This window comes from Heterocephalus glaber, unplaced genomic scaffold (assembly GCF_053883595.1).
Source record: "Heterocephalus glaber isolate CG9 unplaced genomic scaffold, H.glaber_assembly_v1.0 deba00001600, whole genome shotgun sequence".
NCBI lineage: Eukaryota > Metazoa > Chordata > Mammalia > Rodentia > Bathyergidae > Heterocephalus > Heterocephalus glaber.
The window spans coordinates 14,019,375-14,045,479 of NW_028258372.1; the positions used below are offsets into that span (position 1 = coordinate 14,019,375).

The 26,105-nt window shown below is 32.2% G+C and overlaps 1 protein-coding gene across 6 annotated transcripts in view; it reads right to left on the reverse strand.

Moving 5' to 3' along the window:
• Positions 1 to 26,105, reverse strand: part of Cop1 (COP1 E3 ubiquitin ligase) — a 201,676-nt gene that overhangs the window by 110,867 nt on the left and 64,704 nt on the right. For all 6 annotated transcript variants that reach the window (XR_015444327.1, XM_013075379.3, XM_004853391.4 and 3 more), the window contains 3 exons: positions 17,333 to 17,390; positions 4,223 to 4,337; positions 443 to 578 (listed from right to left, as the gene is read on the reverse strand). Coding sequence is in view for 5 of the 6 variants with exons in the window: in XM_013075379.3 (XP_012930833.1) it covers positions 443 to 578; positions 4,223 to 4,337; positions 17,333 to 17,390 (309 nt within the window). In the remaining variant the exon portion in view is untranslated. The remainder of the gene's footprint in view (positions 1 to 442; positions 579 to 4,222; positions 4,338 to 17,332; positions 17,391 to 26,105) is intronic.

Here is a 26,105-nt window from a genome sequence, read left to right on the forward strand (position 1 = left end):
AACATTCAATCCCTAAAAAAATAGATAACCTGAAGAATTCTAAATCTCTTAAGGAAGTTGAATTTATCATTAGAATCTTCCTTGGAATGCTCCACTAGAAAGCTCCACAAAATATTTAAGGTAGAAAACATATCAATTTTATATAAATTTCAGAATACTGAAAAGGAGGGAGCATTTATGGAGAAAACATAATCTAACATAAAAACCAGATACTGATAGCACAAGAAAACAAATTTTAATCCTATGAATGGATACTATTAATGATCTTACAGATGAAATTTAAGACTAAGGCGATTCATAAGACTGCTTAATGCCACAATATTAAGAAATGGTAGGCAACTTAACTTTAGAACCCAGGCTTTTAATGATATGCGTCTCAAGTTCAATTAGATTCTAGGTATTTTTACAAAAGAAAATAGTAAGGAGCACTCTCAGTACTTACCTAGAGACTATGCTGGAACCATTATAAAGATCACTAGCATATGACAGTGTGGCCAAAGGTCGGACTGAATTATATCGAGTAAATTTGGACAAGCATTCCTGAAACTCATCCAACTGACTTGCAGTACGGCTGTCATCTACATGAAGAACACACATACAAAAAGAGATGAAATGTACTACAAACAAAGTAAGCAAAGACCAATATCCACAAATTAAAAGTTATCTTGTAAATACAAAAACAATTTATTTAAGATTTTAGAGAAGACCAATATGCTCAGATTAGCTGATCTTTCAATTTTTATAAAAAATCTCTAGCCCTTAAGAGGTTACCATTTCTTCGAACATCAGTGAGAATATAACTGAATTTACTTTTTTAGCAAAAATTTCTTAGAAAAAACAATAGAAGAACACTAGTAGAAAGAAGTTAAATCATTTATTAAAGAAAAATCTCATCAAAGAACTAGCAGGGACAGGAAGAGGAGTATATATATGACAAGGTATTCATTACTTTAAAGGAATATATTGACAGGGATAAATAGTTATGTCAGTGTTTATTTATTGCCAAAACAAAATTTGGAACACATTTTAGATAAAAATTAGTTTTTAGGTAGGGTGCAGTGTTATATGCCTGTAATCTCAGTATTCAGGAGGCTGGACCTGGAGTCCAAGGGCAGCCTGGGCTACCCAGCAAGACCTTGTCTCAAAACACACAAAAAAAACAAAACAAAAACAAATTCAAATAAAAGTTTTGGTTTCATATGATACTTTGAAATGTCTCAAAGGAACTTTTTAAAAAGTAACTTTTAAAAAAGTAACATGAATGACTGATTCTCAGAAGCAAACTTAAAGAATGTTTGCAATGGCTCCCATTTATCCCAAGAGTACCTCCAAACAGTAAAAAAGTGTGGACTTAAATTTTCCTTTCCAAAAAATAAAACCAACAGCATGTAAGCACTTTTTTTAGCTTGCCATTTGAAATTTGAAACAATTGTGTTTTAACACTGTCTTCACAACTTCTTCCTTACTCTATGCTCATCCACATATGCTCATCCATGTTTTTTTAAGATGAACTTTTTTGATCTCTCTTAACTGTCTAGCCTGAAGGTAACAGTAGGCATAATGAAATTAAGATGCAAACATCATAAAATCATTAAGTTGAAAGAATTATATGATGCTATAATAAAGTATTTATCTGGAATATAAAGTTATCTTGAAAATGTATTAGCATGAAGAAAATTATTCAAGAATTATTAAAAAAAAGAAACTAAGCTTTTGTCCCTGATATTTTACAAATTTTAAAGATGTAAACAGTAAGCAAATTCATCTACAAACCATATTAAAAGGACCCAAATTACTAGTGTGTTCATTCTAAAAACAGCAAAAGGAATAACCTAATTAGCATGCAACAGTAATAGTCCTTTTTTTTTTGGTACTGGGGATTGAACTCAGGACCTTGTGCTTGCGAGGCAGGAGGCGGAACCACTGAGCTAAATTCCCAGCCCTGCAGTACTGGTTTTGAGATAAAACTGTTCCATGAAAATTGTTCTCAAAAAATTCAACAAATTATTGATAAAATATGATTGATAAAAGAGGGGGAAAAAAATCCAAACCATCAACTGTACTTTAGGGTGGTTTGGATGTAAGAGTTAATTGATTCTTTTTATACAGAATCCTATTACTCTGAGTTTTTAATGTAATTTAAATACTGGAAAGACAGTTTCTTTATTCATTTTGAAACTGTTTTAATGTTAATCTATTCTTTCACATTTTGAACTTAATTTCTAAATACATAATCAAGAATGTGTATTCTGCTAAAGACATAATCCTTTGTGAGGACAAATGGACTTCTGCTATCATACAAGGTCGTTAATATCAACTTTCAACAGAAACTATAAAGAAAACAAGCTTTCAGTATCAGAAAGTACAGCAATCAGTGTTCACTTATCTACTTACACAAAAGAAAGATTTTGGTTTTTTTTTATAATCAATATCCACATATACTCTCCTGAAGGGTTTTCTTTCTCTGAATGATTTATAATTTAAACTTCTTTCAGTTACAGAGTCTAAGTCATTAATTTCTTAATATGCAGCTTTCATTTTCAAAACCAGAAATAACATTCAAGGGGTTTAATTTGTAGATTCTCATTTGAAAATATACAAAGGACAATCATCCTTTTATGGATCACACTACGTGCAAGTTAAAATTTCCTCCTTACTCTCAAAGGAATTGAAAAGGTACATCATATTCAGCGATATGATTCTACAGCCAATGAGCAAATCTGATAAGGTAATTTTAAGATTTCTAAAAATGAATGACAACATGCTTTAAGTATAATACAGATGTGACCACATAAATACAATCTATCTAATTTTCTTTCCAGTTTTAACTTATTATTCAACCCTCCTGTAGTGCAAGCTCCCTCCCCCATAAGTTGTTAGGGGACTACCTTTACTATTCTGCAGCATGCCTAGGCTGCTTGGGACATAAGGACTATTAGTAATGTTAGCCACCCCAAAATCTCCTTTAAAAAAGATGTCTTTCACCTGGCCTATTGTATTTCAACATTATACCACAAAATAACATTTGAAAGAGTTAACATGAACTCTGCTGGTCAGAATGCGGGTCTCAGGGTATGTTCAATTTAACAACTTCCTATTCATAGACAATTATAAACATCCAATAAGGGACTCAACCTCCAGGCAATAAATGTCAGCTTTACATCTACAGAAAGTATTTATTATTAATCTTAAACATGACTGCCAAATAAGTCTCGCCTTTTTTCTTATCTTCTTAGAAAAATGCTATGCAAATCTAACACATTTTTTCCCTCTATCATCAATTCTGAGGCAAATTTGTCCAAAAGATCTAAGTATGGATATAACATGTTCATTCAACCAAGGCAAGTTTTTAAAGGCCAATAAAATAGAAAATGTTTTTTTCACTTGTTGCTCTTCATTTAGAGCTGGTGTACTAGCAGTGAGAATTAACTGAGCACCCAACATGTACTGAGCACTGTGTTGTACATCATTATTACCCTTTGGTATTAATGTCTTTACTTCATGATGAGCAAAGATACTGAGAAAGGTTACAGAACAGAGAACTTTGTTACTTCCCTGAAGCAATAAAAATACTGTACTGTCATGTACATGTCTTCCCATATGTTATTTCCACTAATTTGAGTGTGTTTCCAATTATCTTTTGTCAGTTAACTCATACTGGCCTGGCCCAAATACAATTTCTCCAAATTTTCTACATCAGTCCTTCCCTTACATCATCTCATTTTCAACATGTCCTGGAGTTTTTCCTCCTAGTTTTATAATAGTGGATATTTTTTCTGTTTTCATAATCCCTTCTATAGACTTATAATACATAATATCACATAGAATTATAATTTATCTGTTGCTTTCCCCACTAGATGACAGTAAGAACCGTAGCTTTTAAGTTTTAATACCAAGGACAATGCTTAGAACTTCATGTTGAAAAGCAGGCAACTGAATAGATCTTGGTTTTGCTAGCTACACTATCGTGAGTGATTTTCTAACCTTACATGGCTTGCCACCTATCAAGATTAAAAATTCCCAAATAGAGAACACAAATTACCACTGGAAAATAATATTCTCTGAGATCTTTAAAAACCTCCACAGTGCTCTGACAGACTATGTCAAAAATACACTTTGCTTTACAACTAGGATCCTCCATAAATCTACCATAAAAATGCAGAAATTGATCTGAAATATGAATTTGAGATATTTTAAGAGAAATTCTAATTATTATGTGTACCTGAGATATGAGACATCCTTGTAGAAAAATAACATTGCTCTAAATCTTCAAAATGAGCAGTTAGTCGTTTTCGTCTTGATGCTAATGTGCTGTTATACCAGGGCTGTTTCTTTGTCTGAGGTGATAAGAAAAGACAAAATAAACCATATTCTTGTTTTATACGAACTCAAATGCTTATATATTTAGTTTCAAAAGTGTATCAGAATAAAATGACTACAAATGGTGAAAAGCTAGCTCTTAAAATAATATTTTCAACTTTTCTTTTTAAAATTAAAATAGGAAACAATTTCACAGAATTAAAACATAAGAATGATCAAAAAATAAGCTCTAAACCCCAGTTTCACATGGCTAAAGTAAGAAACATCTTTCAACTACCCAAATTAATAATTACAAAATATAGTATTTGGAGAATTTTAATATTTAGAAGGTATTAGAAACCAATTATTAAACAGAAAATGAAATTTTTTTTCATTATCCCAGTATTGACGCTTTGCACCCTCTCAATTGTAGGGATAATCTCTTACTTTAGCAACTATTTAAATTCATACTGATTATTAGATTAAGAGGCAGAAATAATATATGCTGAAGAATTTGACATATTCACCAGAGGAACAGAATAAAATCAGAGAAATCACAAAAAAAATAACACACTTGAAATATGTTGGCATACAAAAAAGAAAAGTCCATGATCCTAAATCCTGCAACATATCTTAAGTGGCTATCTGTTATGCTTGAGGTACATAAAGAAAAACAGACATAAGATACACAAGGATCCAGGTATAGCAGCGCATGCCTGTAATCCCAGCATTGGGGAGGCTGAGCCAGGAGGTCTGCCGAAAGCTTGAGGCCAGCCTGGGGTATATAAGGAATTCAAAGTCAGCCTGAACTACATAGTGAGACACTGTCTCAAAAAAACAAAACAAAAGAAAGAAAAGATACACAAGAAGAACTTGAGATGACACAAGTCTATCAGTAACTTAATATCACAATGTTAAATGGGTAAGAAATACTATAGCCAGGTGTGATGGCTCATGCCTGTAATCCCAGTACTTGGGAGGCTGAGGCAGGAGGATCACTGTGAGTTCAAGGCCAGTCTGAACTACATAGCAAGACCCTGTCTCAACAAACAAACAAACAAACAAAAAGTCTACAGTACATACTCTATAGTGGGTTCTTGCTTTCAGACTGAATGAAAGAATCCTATTTTAAAGCAACGCTTGACTCACAAGAAAAATTTCCACAGACACAACAGATAAACAAGAACCTGAACTCAATAGCTGATAAAATAAATGTAAATAAAATAAAGTATATAAAAGTATATATAATACTTATATACTTGTATTTTATATATATATAATACATAATAATAACAATAGCTATTTGGAGACAAATACCAACACAGAAACAAGTACTTCATCTGGAGTTTGGAAAATTAAGTATAGAAGCTACCAGAAGTACAAGCTGGAAGAAATCTCTGAAGAATTAATCCAGAATGAGAGCCAAAAAAACACAATTTAAAAAGAGAGGACAGGAAGCATAAATGGCAAAATAATTGTTTGAAAAAATTAGATATAATAATAGCATTTAGAAAATAACAATAACAAAAGAAAAAAGTAAGTTTCAAAAATTTGAAAAGTCAATGGTTGAGAATTTTCCAGGACTGCAAATTAACACAAATGTACAGACCCAGAAATAACTCCCATCAATTAAAAAGAAACCCACAATTAGACATAATAAGGTGAAACAGTGCTTTTCTCCAAAGGCAGAAAGGTTTTAAAATCAGACATATAGAAAAGGCAACTCACTTAACAAGAACAAGAGGCAAAAATACTTTTTAAACGGCAATTACAGAAACCAGAACACAATGGACTTTGGTTATGCTCATAAAGTGGAGTGAAAACAATTGCACCTTAAAATTTAAAACCTGAAAAAAATACTATCTTTCAGCAACAAAATATATTTTCACGTGAATGAAAACAAAATTTATTATCAATGAGCTGTGTTTTAAAGAATTTCTGAAATTATATACTTGAAAACTACCATAAAATAAATTGCAGGAGGGTCTGAAACAAAAAATGAAAAAGGGAACAAGGTATTTAGCAATGAAATAGAGGATTCTAAATGTTATTGTTAATTATATCTAATTTATTGGGCTCAAAGGACAGAAAAAATAGACACGTAGCTATTAATCACCCTCAGAATCCCACACTCCATCATTCTTGCCACTTTATGAAGCAGTTCTAGAAGTCCCTTTTTATGAGCATCCTTATGAGACAGATTTAAAGAAAAAAGGATGAATGCTGCTGCTGAGTGCCATCCAAAGGGAAAGTAGGCTTGGAAAAATGTTACAATGTGTCTTTATTCACCTTATTCACCCAGATCTGGCACCTTGTGATTTCTGACTCTTCCCCAAAGTCAAAATGACCATGAAAGGTAACTATTTTGTACCAATTCAGGACAAGGAGTCAGCCACAATAGTGTTACTAAAGACATTCATGAAAAAGCACTTTAAGAACTGCTTCAGAAAGTGGCAAGAATAATGGGGTAAGTATGTTGAAAGCAAGAGGGAGTATTATGAGGGGGAAATAAGGGAATAATGGCAAATTAAAAGTTACTTAATAATTTTTAATTTAACCTCACTGTCCTTTCCAAGCACACCTTGTATGTCAGAAGGGAGCGATATGAATTTGTGTCCTCCAGCTTTTAACATATTTGGGAAAATAATGAAGAAATTGAGCATAGCGATAAATGTGGATAAATTTCAAGGGTAACTATGAAAGCATAGTCACAAAATAGCTAATATTTAAATTGGTAGTGGAACAGTTAGGAAGGGATTTTTTTAAAAAGCAAAACGAGAAAAACAGTAATGATAAGGACTAAAAGAGTGAAATTACATGAGTATAAATGTAAATGGAATAATTACTGATTAAAGTAGTGGTAGAATAGATTTCTAAAAATGGAACTGGACATTATCTGATAATAAAACACCTAAAGACCGAAAAACTGGAAGAAATAATATTATAGATAATACAATGGGAAAATAAAGAAAAAATAGACTCAAGATGAAAAACCTAAGGGATGGAAACAGCTGATACATATCAGAAAAACTTCAATTCAACAACTGTATACCTGTCTGTTCGTAATAATACAGCCTCGAAAATATATAGAGCAGATATTCCCAGAGAAATCGACAAATCCATCAACACAGTGGGAGATCAACTTCAAGTGAGATTATGCTAGTAACAAAGCTGAGCATTGAGAAGAGCTTTCCTGTCTCACCTGACCTTTGTCTTCCACAATAATCAAGTGAAATGTATTTTCTTTCATTGCCATGAGTTTGGTGAACAGCAAGAGCACCTTTGGGCCCTCCTACTAATCTGTCCCTTGTATAATGTCAGGAACTGCAACATGGGCAAACTAATCCATGACAAAAACAGCAGGAAGAAATATGATCTTCATTCTTGAGATTTGCAGAACTGAAAAGCTTTTTGTAAATACCTGACTAGGATCACATGTGCATGTTTGGGGCTACAAACCTCAACCTGTGAGAAGGCCCCACAGTCTTCACTCATCTCCTATATAAATCTCCCTAAATCAGCCAGCCTCTCAGCAAGATGAGCTTTACATCCACCATCCTTTCCATCGATGAGTTTTTTGAGTAGTCCTCCTTGCCTCAACGCCTTGTCTCTTGACTTTACTGGCTGCCATTCTAAGAGCAACTGGACCTGGGTCTGGTAACACTAATATACGTTCAGTCACATATAAAAGTTTGATTTAGTGGACCATACCCAGTGAGAGAAAATGTACTACTGTATTATTAAATATACATTGAATATTTACAAAAATTACCATGTACTATTTGTACTGTTACTGGATAATATGTTCATGATCTTAAAAGGCAACAGTTTCTTAAATGAAAGACAAATGCATTAACTATACAAATTAAAAATTCTGGCTAAAGGGTGGAAGAGTAATCATTTAACATGCTGTAGTCCAAAAAGAATAAAAGACTCTTTTACTACATTCCTGAATGTATGTCAAAATTTCTAACCGATATCCTACAGCAACTCCCCAGAAACCACAAAAGCCTCCTTACAGCCTCAATTAACCCAGAAGCAATGATTACTGCTTACGAACTGTCCTCCTATCCCAAAGCTTTAACTGGTTTGGATAATTCCATTCTTTTTTTCTCTAGCCAACATAGGTTCAATGAAAACATTTCCTTTCCTTCCCCAGATTTTCACTGTGAAAAGTACTCTTCCCTCTGACACAGGAGACGCTTTCCAACTGCTACCTAATCTCGGTGCTGAAGTTGTAGGAACTTGTCCCAGAACCTTCTTTCCTCACTTGTCTAACATTTTTAAATGGCTCAATAAACTAACTCTTTTATCTCAAACAAGAATTTTATTTTAAAAGCATCCAGGATGCATCGTACGTTTTCAAAGCAAGGATATACAAAGAAAAAGAACATACATATACAAAGAAAAAGACCAATGCAAAAAATAGAAAAAGATATGAAATGACATTTCACCCAAGATAAAACATGAATGGCCAATAAATCTAAGATTCTGACCTTACAGTAACAGGAAAATACAAATTAAAATCACAACTATATTTCATTTATTACCATTAAAATGACAACCAACTATAAATATAACAACTGATTACTGGTCATTAATAGCAAAAATAACAAAAATTCCAGAAATATATCAAATGTACATAGACTGGGCAATTAATTGTAGTATATTAACACAGTGGAATATTATTCAACAATGAAAATGAATCAACTACTATTCATCAGGAAGGAATGAAAAAAAGGAGATGACAAATATCTAGGTACATATAAGTAATTTTTTCCTCTTAATTTCTTTAAAATGTGTATGAATAATTAAGGCAAATATAGTATGTTCTAGGATGTGTAATTTATACAGATGTAATACATGAAATTGTAGCATAAAGGATGTAAGAGGTAGGAATACATGTAGATCTATAAGCCTCAAAATTCTACATTTTAGATGAAGTAGTGCAAAATTAAATTGGTTGAGACAAGAACATAAACTGTAATCAACAAAACAGCTTTAAAATAATCCAAAAAGGGACGTACTGCTAAAAACTGAACTCGAATTATAAAACATTCAAATAATACAGAAGAAGGCAAGAAAAGAAGACATGGGGACAAAAAAGGGGATAAACAAAACAAAGTAATAAAATAACAAACTTTATCAATAATTACACTAAATGTCCATAGATAAACACTACAAGTAAAAAGACTTATCAGAACTGGCTTTAAAAAATGAGGAGAGAGAAATAAAAAAATACCCTAATACATATTGTTGACAAGAAATACATTTAAGGATAAACCAGTTAAAAATGAAAGTTAAAAGGATGGAAAAAGATACTATACAGTTAATGGCTACAGTGGTTATAGACTTTGAGACAAATACAGTATACCCAAAGACAGCAGGCCAAATCTGCAAAAATGTCTCATAACAATGATAAATATGTATAAAGTATACAAACAAGACCTTCAAAATGTATGAATCAAAAGGTAACAAAAAGGGCACAATATGGTATGAAATTTTAACACTTTTCTCTAAGAATTAAAAGCACTAGAGTAAATAGATGTTCTGAATAAACTACTCCCTACTTTCAAGTAATAGATATACATATACCTAACAATAAATCACCAATAAGAATAGACATAATTTTCAAATATACATTGTATATTAAAAAAAACCCATATGCAGAAAAGTGACTTTCAATATTTTTAAGAGAACTGAAATATTAAATATGTTTTATGGTCACACTTAATTTTATTAGAAATTAAGGTGTCTAGGAAAATGCAAATATTTGGAAATTATAAAACACATTTCTAAACCACTCATAGGTCAAAGACACAATATTGGAAATTAGCAAAGTTTTCATATTCAAGAAAAATGAAAAATACAGCACACCAAAATTCATGAGATACAACAAAATAATGCTTAGTGGGGGAAATTACAGCTTTAAGTGTTTATATAAGAAAATATCTAAAGTGGAACAATCTAAAGTTTTGGATAAAGAGGCAAAAATATATTCTAAAGTTTTGGATAAAGAAGCAAAAATATATTCTACATATATCTAGAAGAAATAATAAAGGAAAAACAAAATAAAAATATATTTTAAATATATTAAAAACAGGAGGAAATAGTAAACACATAACCCAGTAAAGGAAAACAATAAAAGAAAATCTGTATTAAGAATGACACAAGGGATAAGAATTATTTTTGTTTCCCACATACCTATCACACAGTTCCTAAAATCCTTAGTTTTCTGAGTGATAGAGGTATTCTCCATTATTCACAGCAAGTATCTTTTGCTAATACTGGAGTTTATGCTAATGAGGTGACTCAGTGTTGGGGTCCCTGGGCAGCCTCAGAATAAGGCTGGCCACCAGAAAGATTAAGTGATTACAGAGTTGGAATATTCAGCTTCACAATCTCCAGGAAGAAGGGAGGGGGCCTGAAAATTAAGCTCTATAGAAACTTCTAAACAACATTAGATGAGCTTCTGGCTTGGCAGACACAGAGACAGTGAGAGGATAGAGACAACCAGAGAATAGAAACTATAAATCAACCCCCACAACTTGCTCTATGTAGCTCTTCCATCTGGCTATTACTGAGTGACACCTTTACCAAAAAACAGGAAAACAAAGTAATGTGTTTCCCTAGGTTCTGGGAACTATTCTATCAAAACCAATGAGGGCATCATGATAAACCCAGATTTATAACTGTCTAAGATGCTCACAGTTGTGATTAGCGTCTGAAGTGGGGGCAGCCTTGTAAGACTGAGCATTTAACTTTTGGGACTTGATACTAACTCCAAGAAGACAGTATCAGAATTAACTAAATTATACACCCAACAGGTATGTGAAAGGTTGGTGAACTGCTTAGTGTGGAGAAAAAAACCCATACATTTGATGTTAGAAGCGTCACGTGAGTGTAGATGAAACTATTTCAGAGGGTAGTAAGAAAGCATTATAACACGCAATTCTTTGAAAAACAACATTTTTTGAAAAACAATTTTTCACAAGTTAAAATTTAGAATGTAAGTATCTCTCTATCTAATAAAAATGGTTTCACAAAGAGAGCTCCAGGCCCAAATATTTCCACTCAGGAATTCTATGAAATATTTAAGAAAGAATATCTTACACAAACTATTTCAGGAAAAAAAAAAAAAGATGAGAAAACACTTCTACGTTTACTTTATGTTGATTGCTAAAGTTTGCAATTAAGGATAGTGCCCCAAGAGTCCAGTGAGATCAAAGGCTTAGTCCTGAGATTGGTACCACTGGATGGTCAAACTTTCGACAGGTGGGGCCTACTGGGAGATTTTCAGGTCACTGGGGACAAAAGGTAGTTTGTGTGTGCTCCTTGGAGTTCTTGCCAGAGGATTACTATAAAAGAAGCAAGCCTAGTTCTACCCAGCCCCCCATGTTGGAGATGAATGCTTGCTTGTACATGAGCTCAAGTCATGAGGTGCCTCCCAATCTTAGACCCTGCCCAATCTTAGACTTTGATCCTCTAAAACTGCGAGGTTAATAACATTTTTCTTTCTTCGTCAGTTAGCTGCCTCATATATTTCACTGTAGTAATGCAAGCAGAACAAATACTGCCAAACCAAAGATGCTGAGAGAAAGCAAGAGAATAGCATCGTTCCGAAACATAAACACAATAAAAATTGGGCACATCAAACCCAGCAAAACATAAAAATAATAATTCATCATGACCAAATGGGGTCTAGGAATGAGGTTGCTTTAATGTTAGAAATTCAATATTCAATCATGTTCAAAGTTTTAATAGAAATAGAAGATTTCTGCAATCTGATAAAAGGCATTTACCAAAACAAAGGGGTAACACCATAAGAGAAAAGGGAAGGGAGAAGCAAAGAGAGCAGGCAGATACAGAAAGGAAAGGAGAGAAGAGGAAAGTGGAGGGGAAAGGAAGAAAGGGAAGGAGAACACATAGACTAAAAGATACAAAAATTGTTAGAATCAAAATGGGGTCGCTTGTGTCACATCTGACAAATGGGGCCAGAGAAGGCTATAAGGGAAGGTTTTCATGATCAATGAGCTAGCAAAAAGACTGCCGAAATCACAACCTTACACAAAGGTCACCACAAACACACACAAAAAATACTCATATGAGGACATCCACCTATCAACTGCCTATCCAATCTTGCATTGAAGACATCTTTGTTGACTGAGCCTTGAACCAAAGATAACTAGCTAAGTCTCCTTACTGATAAGTAAATTTATACAAGACTGACAAGACACAAGCAACACACAAAAATCAACTGCATTTTTATACATCAGCAACAATTGATCAATGAAATTTAAGAACAATTACATCAACAATAGCACCAAAAAAGAATTAAATTTAACAAAAGGCATTTAAGGGGTATCTAAGAAATTTTTAAAAGAACAAAATAAATGAAAGGATATACTGTATTTGTGAACCTGAAGGTTCAATACTGTTAATATGTTACTACTGGGGAATTAATAAAAGGTGTATGGGAATTTTTGCATATTTTTCTTACAATTGCATGATAATCTATAATTTTCTCAAAATATGTAAATTTTTAAATTTTATCCCCACCCCTTTCTGTTTGTTTGAGACAGAGTCTCACTCCAGGCTGGCCTCAAACTCCCAGGGATCTTCCCTGCCTCCACCTCCTGAGTGCAGGCATTACAGGGATGCATCATGATACCCAAGCTAAAATTTATTCAACTCATATTTCTAATGTACCTAAAAAACCCCTAAAAATATGAAAATATAAGAAAAATATAGACTCAACTCAATTATAATAAAGACATCAATTCTCCATAAGGTAATTTATAAGTGAAAAGCAGTTCTGCCAAAAATATTTAGGGTTTTTTTAAATGGGGCTAGATAAGGGGACACTAAAGTTTTAAGGAAAAAACAAATATGAATACTCTGCAAAACATTAAAAAAGAAAAGCTACTACTGAGATTTTTGTAACCTTCTAAGACATTAAAACGCACCATAAAGGGACAGCCTAACAAGTAATTTACATTCTCCCAATGTGTCAATGTCATGAAAAATGAAGGAATTTTATACCAGTTCAGTTAATATGAAGGACATAGGACAAATAAACGTAACAAGTAATTCTGACTTGTTACTGAACCACCGATTTTTTTCCTTTTTTTAAATAAAGGACATTAGTAAGAAAACCACTGAAAAAAATATAAAATTCTCAGATAACAGTATATCAATGTTAATTTTCTAATTTTGGTAACTGGTTATATAAAAATTCTAAAGCAAAATCAACAGGCAACAATAGAAATTCAGAATTATAAAATACCTACATAAAGTTCATGTTAGCATTTTTAAAATCCAACTATTAAACATTATTTTTAAGAGCAGTAAAATAATCCATTCTATAGTTATAGAATAACTTTTATAGCTGTTCTATTATGACAGGACATCTTTATTTTTTCAGAATTTTTGGATATATAATTTCTATGCAGTACTTCAAATCAATCCTTATAATAAATCTGTTTGATGACCAAATCAAACATTTCTAATATTTGCCACATATATACACTGCCAAACTGCCTTCCTAAAAGACTATCGACTCAGCTCTCTTTCCATCTACCTACCCTTCCTTCGACACACACATACACAACATACACACATGCTTGTAGGCATACATAGTAATAACATAAGAGTACAGTCATGTGTCACATAACATTTTCATCAATAAGACAGCATATAAAAAAAACAAGAAAAAAAAAAGACTGCATATACAACAGTGGTCCCCTAAGATTATAATGGAGCAGAGAAATTTCTATTGCCTAGAAACTCATTCACATGCTAGTAGTAAAGTTGGTGTAAAAAAAACCCAAAAAAACAAAAAAACAAAACGCTACTTCACTGCTTGTTTTATAAAAAAAACACTACATACAGGGCTGGGGATTTAGCTCAGTGGCACTGCACCTGTCTTGCAAGTTCAAGGTCCTGAGTTCGATCCCCGGAACCAAAAAAACCCCCAAACTGCATACAATTATGTACAGTATATGGTCCTTGATAATGACAGTAAACAACTATTTGCTGATTTATGCATTTAATATACTTTTTATAGTTGTTTAGATTGCACTCTTTCTAATAGTAACAAAATAAAAATTACTGCACAGCAGCATGCTGGTTGCAGCAACATACATCTCATGTTTACTGTGTACAGTACTTTGTCTCTTAACAACATATGGGGCCAAGTGGAGTGACTGACCTGTGACATCCAGGTGTGTGTAAGTACACTCTATGTACAATGTGAACAGAGCTATGAAATCATCTGAAGATGCAATTCTCAGAACACATCTTCATCTTTAAGCAATGCATGTTTATTTTTTCCCATTGTGAAATATTTCTTTGATTTCTGCCCTACGTATTATGTAATTTCTTTGGTACCCTGCATTCTTCATATTTTGTTATTATTTGGAAATTGATTATTATTTCATATGTGAGCATCTTCATTTCCTTCATCATATTTTTTACCCTATTTGCAGCTTTCATTAGAAAGATGAAATTGGTATCAAAAATATTATATAATTGGCATTTATCAACCAAACCTACAATACTTTTCTAACTTAGGTTTAAACTGTCTAATACTCTATTATAATAAAGGCTTCTTTAATTTCTATAATTCTATAGTTATTTAAGTAATTATTTAGCAGATATGAACTTAAAGTCAGTTGGTAGCATTCTCTGCACACTTAAAAATTACTGTTGGTATTTTTCATTGGAAACTCATTAATAAGTGAAATTATTTGTCTATCCAAATTGTGCTACAATTGTCTTAATCTACTTTAATGTTTTTTATTTTGAAAATTACACATTTGAAACGTTTTATTAGTATACACTTGCACTGTCTTATTTTAAACTAGTTTGTATAACATCTAATTTCAATTTGTTATGTATGGACTCATTAAAATTTGTTGTCCTTTGATGAAAAATAAAAAGACAAGCATTTTTATAAAGTAAACTTAATTCATTTGACAAAACACAAAACAAAACAACCCAAAATCCTTATAACAGCCTAAGAAAGCTAAGCAAAAATTAACCTGTTACATTTTTCACTTCACTTTATTTTTCTCTCCAGCCCCACTGGTTTATTGGACCGTCAGGCCTGGTCCTGCTACAGGGATTATTTACTTCTTCCTCTGCCTAGAACTTGCAACCAGATACAGTGGACCCTCAAGTTACGACCAGCCTGACATACAAGTAACTTGGATCATGACTGGAACTTTAGTTTTAAATGATGACCAAAGTATTGAGGTATGACTGAGGTAAACAGTGAAAATCTTTTCTTGTTCCTCTATCTTCAAATGCTCTCCATCCAAAGACCAACAAGAACACATCCATATTAGACAAGTTTTACTTATTGCTTATTACAAATAAGTCAGTACACTATGGGTAAGCAAGAAGCATAAGCAAGAAGATTTTAGAAATGCCTTAAAGGATTTAGGCTTGCATTATTTAATTTGAAGGCATGTTCAAGGAAGCAAGGCTTTGTTCTAGACTGGACATTGTCATGTGGGACTAATTCTACGATAATCATAATATATCTTACTTAGGAGGACAGAAGACTAGTGAGCTGATGCTGTAAAATGGTAAAGTAGCAGCAATCATTAATATTTAGTCAAGATTGAGTTGTGCTCAGTATTTTGTTTTATTGTGCTATGTAAACTGATCTTGTTTTTTAATGTCCTTAAATAAGTTTATGGTGTAATCTAGGTTTCTGTTTCACCTTTCAAGTCACAGAATAGCCTTGTCTGATGCTGATGTTTTGTAAAATTATGTTCAAAAGGAGTATATCAAAGCCTACCTAAGAGTGCCAAGCCAGTTTCCTGATTCAGAGAATGCTTTTTCTCTCTAAAGTTCTTACAGTATATTTCCACTTAAGGATTTAAAATTTTTCCTGATATATTCCACTATGTCTTATTAAAAATACCTGCATCTAATGTTTAATGGCTGAAAAGAGATACAAACCAGTCTATGAACTTAGTATTAAAAAAATAGGCTAAACGCAATCAGGTACATGAAGATAACAGAGGTTGTATAGAGTAGTCACCAAAAAAGTAACAGAAGCAGTAATCCAAGTTTTGGGGAAAGAAAAAGAAAAGCAAAAACTATAATCCAAAGAGCTTACTTTCCACCTTAATAAAAATAACTACATTATTTTTTCACATAAAGTAAATACAGAGATGAATGTGCATTAAAAAATGCTTCATGTTTTTTCCTTTCACTAAAAGGATAACACTGTATTGGACAATTTGTAAAACTTAAATATCTAGAGATAAGAAAATAACAAGGCAAAGATGTTAACTTCTTTTAATTTTAAGATTATATTGTGATTATGTAAGAGAATATTCTTGATTTTAAGGAAATATACCTTGGTGTACCTAACTCAAGCAATCCAGGGAAAATATTATATACATATGTATATAAAAGAAGTATTAAATAACACAAAATGTTACCGTTTGGACAACCTATATGAAGGATATGAAGGAACTGTTTTTAGTATTGTTACTTTTCTCTAAAAGTTAAAAGATGTTGTCAAGCCTCAAAAATTGAGTTTGACATATTGGCACCCCCAAATCAAAAATAAAGAAAGTAAAAGTCAAAACAATCATAAAAATTAACTACAAGAGGTGAGACTGGTGTCTATTCTACAGAAGCCTGAGGTACCCATACTACAGCAAAGTTGAAGGTTTCAACATGATGATGGGTAATTAATAGATTATAATTTTCTTATCTCTAAGACAGTGATCTGAACTTTCACAGTTTCCACCTAAAAGTCACTTAAGCTCTTCTTGTGATCTGATATTATCACTAATTAAAAATTTTATTTTAAAACTCTCTTATTGACAAGCAAATGAAGAGCTAATTTTGCCATTATGCATCAGAGCTTTTTAGGTCCTAATCAACCCCACAGCATTTGAAATGGCATGTCTTGATGATAGGACATTTCAGTAAATTAATCTATGATTTTACGACTTAAGTGATTATACCCTTGCTACCACTAAAACATACTGTTAAATGTATCATTTACCTGATTACTGCCACTGAAACCTGGAGGTTGGCTGTATTCTGTGGAATCAATAATACTACTGCAAAATGAAGAAAGAAAAAAATGTGATTTCAGTATTTACATTAGTTTAGCAACAGAAAAAGTAGATCAAAATAAAACTAGATATTACGCCAAATATTACTAATTTCTAAGCAAACATTTACTGCCAATCATTTAATCAGATATCAAACATATAACCCATAAATAAAAATCAGCAAATATTTACTATTTATCTTTTCATTCACAACCTCAAACATATACACCAAGCAGGAATACAAACTGGGAATAATTACAAGGTAATTTTCTGCCCCAATATATTTGTCTGTATTTCATTTCCAAACAGAGTAATATTTTTTTTTTGAATTTTAAGGAAAGAGGACTAAAAATACTAGGAAAAGAACACAAGCATGCAATCAAAAGCTATGGTTCACAGGGCTAAGCCAATAAAAAGCTATGAGCTCCTGCACAATCACTTACAGTTTCCTCACTGCAAAATGAGATTGGTGTGAACTATTTCTAGATTAGGTTTCAAGCCTCAAAACCTTATGACTATGCCAAGTGTGAAAGAAAACTACCAAAGGGATAGGACATGTGTAAAATAATAGTCGTTCACAAAACCCAAAGCTTATATACTAGTTTTCATCTGCCCTTAGTCGAACATAATCTATTTTCTATACTAGTTCTTTTTATTCTGTACATTCTCCTACCTAACTGCAGAAAACTCTAAAAGCCCACAATATCTTTTTCTTCCTCTAGTTTCCCACTTTATCACTTCTATCTCCCTCTCATACTTCAATAAAATAAATTAGCCCATAAAAATTATCAACAGTGAAAATTTGTACAACATACATGCCAACCATAATAAACTAAGTTATTTACGTGTTTTCCACTGTTCTTCCCTACTTCTGCTATAAAGATGTTTATATTCTTGTCTACCCTAGTGAAATTTAAGGTACTAATTAAAATGGTTTAGTACTCAAATACACAAAATAATTACTTCAGTTCTAAAATAACCTCAACGATATTTAACATGAGACTTTTAAGAGTACGACATTTCAATTTTACTTGTTTTCAGTTAATAAACACTACAAAAGTTATTAATTTTATTTTATCATTAGCTCCCCTATTAAATGATAACATGTCAGAGAGGTGTGAGATAATGAAATAATGTGTGTAAAGTTCTCAGTATAATGCTAAAATATGGTAAACAATAAATTTTGGCTTCTATTACAAACACAGTTGAAAACGAAGTCTTACATTTCATAAATATTATACACACATAGAACTGTCCTCACAGTTGTCTTTTTTTTTTTTGCAGCATATATTACTACCTAGGTCTTAATTTATTGTGTTCTTGTTTGTTCCAACAGTAAAATTCAATTATACAACAGAGCCTTTCCTTACACTATAAAGAATTTATGTACTCTTGCTGTTTCTTTCAATGAAATAAATTAACATTCACCTTCCCTGTGGAATCATATACTTGTATGATAAAATCATGTTATTTTCAGCCTACTCCATGTACGGACTAACAGGGCTAAAAATGAGGAGATGCCTTCAAGTTTGTATAGTGGTGCACACCTATAATTCCAGCACTCTGGAAGGCTGAGGCAGGAGGACTGCAAATTCAAGCCCAGCCTGGACAGCTTAGGTAGACCATGTCTCAAAATGGTAATGGAGCTAGGGGAGAAATGTAGCTCAGTGTAAAGGCCCCAGGTTCAGTCCCCAGTAAAATTTAAAAAATAAAGTCTTTCTTTTACTAATGAAACCCAATTATCTACCATTTGTATAGCATTAATAAAATTATGTAGGTGTACATTTAGAGGCCAATAGAATAATTTCCAGCTATGATTTTTCATGACTTTCTAATTCTAAATTCTTTGACTATGAACCTCAATGATACTGCTATCATCTGAGTACGTACAGAAAGATATAACCTTTAAAATATATATTAACAAATGCCAACTAGCTTAAGATATTGAAATTATAGGTCTTAAACAGGATGTTTATTAATGACAACAAACTTTGAGCCTTTATGTTACATTCCTATTTTATGCTAAGTGAAGATTTGGAAAAATTCTACATTACTCAGTTTATAGACATATGTTAGGGGAAAAAATGAGAAACAGTAAACTACAAATATGAGACAGGGTCAGTTTCAAATAAATGTCAATAAAATTATAAAAATCTAATAAGGACATGGAAAGTGGTAAGGGAAAGAAGAAATTTTCAGAGTAGTAAGTAAACCTGAATTAGGAATAACACACTTTTATTAAGATGAGGAAAATAAGATAATTCCTAATGTTCTTTCTGGTAACAATGAGAAGCTTATCTAAAAATGTAAATGAAAACAATGTGGCTGCTAATTTGGAGTAAAAAAAAAAAATTCAGTTAAGCTGTATCAAGATGTCACACAACTACACCAATTATTTGTCTCCAAAAGCAAATATGTGCTTCATAATTAGGAAGAGAGACGGTTAAAAGTCCATTTCACATATAAAATACTCCTCTAATCAACAGATACCTAAGAGAAAACAGTGGTTTATTCTTAGTGAAAATAATAGGCTTACTAATTTTAGACCGGATTTTTATTTGAAAAAAGGTGATTTACAATTTAAATTATTAATATACACACTAGCCAATTAGTAATAAAGGTAACTTTTAAATCTATAAATAAAGTAAGCACACTGGAGATCATTTAAGGCTGAACATAAGTCAGTAATTATAGGAGTTTTTGAAAAAATAAAAGAACCAAATAGGCTAAATATTGTCAAATACACACATGAAATTAGACTGCTGTCATTGACATTTTTAGCCATGAATTCAAGGCAAAAAAATAACAAACTTCTGTACTTAATACAGAAGACATTTAATTATATGGCTACAGAAACAATGTTTCTTTCCAGTATTCTTTTATTTGGTACTGGGGATCAAACTCATCTTTCCAGTATTCTTCATTCTGAGCCAGTCTCACCAAAACAAAACACATTAAACAAGTAATCTGAAACTAATCTGACATAAATTTTTAATGCTTCAATAATTTTAATGAATTTCAAATTAATGGTAAACATCATTTACTAAAAAGCAAAATTCTTACAGCCTCAACTTTGCATACTTCCAGATACCAGAAATCAGTTTTTGTGTTCCTTTTTTTCCTTTTATATTCTCCATGCCCTTTAACATCTGAGACAGTCAAATCACGTAAAATTAAAGTGAATAATCTGTCAATTGATAATAGCAGAAGCTAACATCTACTGAATCTCTATGTGCCAGACATTATTTTCATTTCTTCAAACATATTATCACATTTTATCCAGCAACTTAAGTACTGTTATCCTTATTTTGCAAATGAGAAAACTAAATGTGTACAGAAATTAATAACAGGCTTCATTATGGTCACACTGGTAATAAGTTTTAGAAATGAAATTTGAACCCAGGTGGCATAATTTCAGAATCCTTATGCTATGACCAAAGTGACCCATTCCTTCTCTCCTTGAAGAAACACTGCCCTGTTCAGTTTGAGTAGAAAACTTCCACTTATCTTCTGCTCAATGTTTTACTCTCAATTCTGGGATGTTTTCCACAACACTCTCATCTTCTAAGATTATAGGATTTAAAGTGAGAATGCTGTGTTAAGAATAATAGTTATGTCACTGTATGATAACTGAGCAGATTAAAATTACTTCATCCCTTTGACTCAGTTTGCTACATAGTAAAATAAAAAGCAAAGATAAAATCTATTATATAAAATGTGTTACGAAGACTGTAAGAAATATATGTAAATTACAAGGCAGTAGTTAATACTGAGCTACAATATTATTCTGACAGTTGTGTATTTTGCAAATAGTATTTCTAGGGAAGACTTTTGATTTTGATATAAAAATCATGTTTTAGAAGTCCAGAAAAAAATTTCCCAGTATCCTCTTGTTCTCTTTTAATTAGCACCACGTTAGGAAGAGTTGCAATCATGTATAAGGAAACTACAAAACATAATTATTTATATTGCCTTTAATAATGTCAGTTACGACACAATAATCCTAAAGTTGAAAAAAGAAAAGGGCAATGGTTTTTAAAGTTTTTGTTTAAAAAGTACTTTCCCTAGGGAGAAACTGCTGGCAAATATAAAAAGTTAAATATGGAAATTTTCTAAAAGATGGAACAGGTTTCAGTCTATTGCTTTACTGCCTTTTTTTTTTTTTGGTAAACAACTTTGCTTAGTAAAACTGCAAAAACAAAAAAATAAGCTCAAAGGAATAAGACTGAAAATACTGATTTGCCTCCAACAAAACTCGTGAAGCCTCAGTTTTTTAATATAAAGTGTTATACTTGACTTTATATTCTACTATCCCTTTCCAATTCATTTGTACTTCATAGAGGAGAAATGTTTAATTATCAGATGATATAGGTGCCACACGCTCTTAAGAGTTACAAAAACTATCTGGAAATAACTACAGAAAAAGACTTTAAAAGTAAACTTAGAGGAAGTACTGCAAAACAGTAAGAAAAGATTCAAAGGTTGTGACATCAGAAGAACAGAAAAAATATGATGTGTCTTGGGTAGGAAAGAGATAAACTGCAGAAATGGAAAATGGTAGCATAACTGGAAATTTTATTATCACAGTAGGGCCTGGCGGGAAGAAGTGGGTCCCTGGGCTCATGATGTAGTAGGATGTGTCTTCTTTCTCAGCTCTTCCTCTCATGCTCTACCTCCTGGCTGTCATGCCCTGATCTACTTTTCCTCCACCATGCCCATCAACCATGCCATCTTCAGGTGGACCTGGCAGGCTGTCCATGGACTGAAACACAAGCCAAAGTAAACCTCGCTTTTTGTAAGCTGCAGGTGTATTGTATTTTGTCCCACCAACAAGGAAAGTGACTAATCAAAGGGATGAAATTTCCTGTATGACTCTAACTTGAAAGAGCAAAAGCCACAAGCAACAGGATCTGATCACAGTCAATGAACAGAACCTACAGGAGACAAATGACAAATACCAATAATTTCTTTTGTTCAAGGAGGCTTAATGTTTGCGGGGGGTGGTGGTGGTACCGGGGATCAAACTCCGGTCCTTGAACTTGCAAGGCAGGCGGCGGAGCCACTGAGCTAAATCCCCAGCCAAGGAGACTTAATTTTAACTTTTCTGCCTCGCCCAAGCCCAGGAACTTGATTTGAGATATTTTTCAAAACATTACAGAAAAATGTGCAACTTCACACACACAAAAAAAAGAGTAAAAGAAATAGAAATCTTTACCCCATACTTCCCAATGAAATATATTAACGATAATTAGTTATGTAAGTTTACTGTTGAGTATTTGAGCTTTCTTTTATAAAAAGAAAAATACTCCTGTCTGAATCAAAATTTTAAAACATGTCAGCATCAGCAATATAGACACAAAAATCAAATAAACCCATGTTTCCATACTTTTCTAAGCATTACTTCCACCATTTGCCTGCATGTTTATCTCTAGTATCTATTTTAGAACTACTGACTCATTTGGTAATATAGTTCCCAAATCTCTATTTCAAACAGTGTTCTGGCTTGATACTAATGAACTCAAATTTGTCCTCTACAAGACCTCAGATTTCAAAATTTCAATGGATTGTCAATATTTTCATGAAACAGTGATAATTACAATGTATACCACAAACCCAAAGATGTCTACAATTCAAACATAATGAAGTTTTAGGGTTAAAATGCATTTGATGGATTTAAATTCTTGGAATCAAAAAGTCTCCTTATACTGCACTGTATTTTCAGAATAACAATCACCTCACCAGCTCACATTACTTCCCATCTGAAGACCACTTAATCATGAGAAGAGGGTTCCAGGATCTGTCATATTCACAACCACATCCCAGTGCCTAACAGTGTCTGACATGTGCCTGGTATACTTCAAAGACTTGCTGAGTGACTTAAAATAAATTCTTCAATATTCTAAATAATACTTTTTCAAGAAAATTATACCTTTCAAGGAACATTTTCATAACGTGTTGCATTACCCATCAATTTCAATGAGAAATGATATACAAAGGATAGCCTCTATATCATTATCAGTTAAGTTTGTTTCTATATTTTCTATTTATTTTTTGTTTTAGTTCAATTTTAAAATTCAGTGCCATAAAAGAAAAGAGATCAGGAGAGAAGGGAGGGGAAACTAAGGGAGGGTAATAAAGAAAACAACACTGTGTTATATGCATGTATGAAAATGTCACAGTGTAACCTAGTATTGTGTATAATATTTATTAATAAACATTTTAAAAGAAATGCAAAAGATTGATCAGCATATGAAAAACTGTTCAAGCTCTTGGATAATTGAAGAAATAAAATTGAGCCAGTAATGGAAAAAAAGTAAAGAATAAGTAAAAAAATAAAAATTCACTATCTTCCTATGTCTATGGCAACAAGTTTAACTCTTTCACAAGGAGAGGGTCAGCATAAAGCCAGTAACCTTTAATAGAACAATAAAACAATCAACTGGTTTTGCTACTACTCCAACACCACAGGCAAACATCATTAAAATACAGAAAAGCATAACTGATTTTCCTACCTCCCCAAGACAAGTATACATGTGTTTTCTTACTGTTTGTTTTGTTTTTTTAATCATGTAGCCTGGGAGATTTGAGGGAAAAAGTGTAAGCTTGTGTACAGAGGATTTCCTGCACTGTTACACATAATCTTCTCTTAGATAAGGAAAACAGAAGTTATATTAAAAATATTAAGATTATACAGAAAGGTCTATTTCAAATTCACATTACTGATAAATTCATAAAGATTAGACTTGAGCTTAAAACATTTCAGTTCCTATGCTTGTAAAAAAAATTCTTTCCAAGTGAAATAAAGCAGGTGAGTCAATAATTGCCTAAAAGTAGCAAATACCTAAGCATTAACATGTGAACAAGGAGTCATTAACACCACATTATTTACTAGGGATAAGCAAGTCAAAGATTCAACATGCAAAAAGTGAAGAAGATATAAAATCAAAAGTCTCACCTATATTTTATTTATAAATCTCCCTCTTCCTGTATCACAGAAAACTTTAAGGACAGTTCAGAATTTAAACTGGTATATGACTCTCTTAAAGAGTTAGATTTATCATCAATAGCAAATTTCTTATCATTAAAAAGTATTTTAAAGAGACTATAAATCAGAAATTACTACTGAGTTATACTGTATTTACTATTTTATTTTTAGAAAAATAAGATAAAGTTTAAAACTAGTATCTATCTGGATTACATTACAGTGAATCCAGCTGAAGTAGAGAAGCTTCAACTAATTTTCTTCAAACCAAATTCTTTGAAGTTCTGAAAACATAGACATGAGACTGATAACTGATAATTCTGAAATACTTGCTTAAAGACAAAAAAGCAATTATGAAACAAATATTTCAAATATTTCTAACATGACAGAAGTCACATTAATGTAAAGCACTCAGAAATATATAGGCAAAAATGCTAATAATGACTTTGAAATCTGGAGAAAAGTATGTCAATGTTCTTTATTCCACTGTATTTAAGCTAGTCATTAAAGAATAAGACCAAGTTTGTATGTACTAAGCTTCTAGCTTCCCATGTTTCAGAATAAATTATTTAGTTGTGCTTCCTATTCCATACACATTTAAACTAAGTAAAATTTAAAGAACCCCAAATCTACATCTATTAGCCCTTGTAGGATAAAGTCGACCTGTATTAAAAATTTACAAATAACACCTACTCTAAAAACGTTTCAATCTAAACAATTTGCGTTATCATCATACTGCCAGGAAAAAGAATGACAAAAGAGTTTCACTTTCTCACTTAAAGTTTGAGCTAAAAATTTAAAGATGTATATATTAATAATCCTCTAAAAGAATGGATTTTTTTATGTATACTCATAATGACCCTTTCAGATAAGAGTCAATTCCACTTGGCAACAGATAAAGAGATCATGCTTGTTTACCACTCTCTAATTTACTCATTCTATCTCTCATACACACACACACACACACACACACACATATATACACACTATCCAACAATAAAATGTAAACTATAGTTTATACTGCAAATTGTAGAAACTTTCTTCCTCAGAATCTAAAGCAAGATTATTAAGTCCCTGAGGGCAGCAATCTGGTTTGAATTGATTATGTGAGAAAGATGGCATGGGTGAAGATTTAAAAGGTTAAAAATGAGTCTACTAAATTTATCAAGAGAATAATCATATACTCATCCCACTCCCAAACCAATAAAGCCTAGTTGACAATTTTTAAATGAGATCTAAATAATTAGTTTATGTCTTAAGTATATTATATATAGGTCATTAAAACTTCAATTAAACATCACCAACTAAGAAAACTGCCATTGTGTTAAGTATTTACTCAAAAATATACTTTAAGCCCATACTAATTATAAATGTGCATATAAAAATAAGTTGTCAGAAAAAAAATCCATATTCATAGGATTACCATAAAGCACAGGAAATCACACAAACTCTCACATTATAAAAGTAGGAACAAAATAAATGGTTCCTTTAAAAAAAAAAGTGATTTAACCCTATCTCCTGCTTCCCCTCCCCTTTCACTCACACTTTACAGAAAGAGTCTGAAAAATAATAGCTTGTCCTCAGCTAGATTCTTAAGATATACAGAGAAGAGAAGAGGGAGAGGAGAAAACTACTTAATAGAATCCAGTGTAGGTTTCTAGGCAAAATAAACAACATAAAATTTGTGGTTATGAGTGATTTTAAGCAGAGAAGAAAGCTCATGTTTCTGGCAATAAATG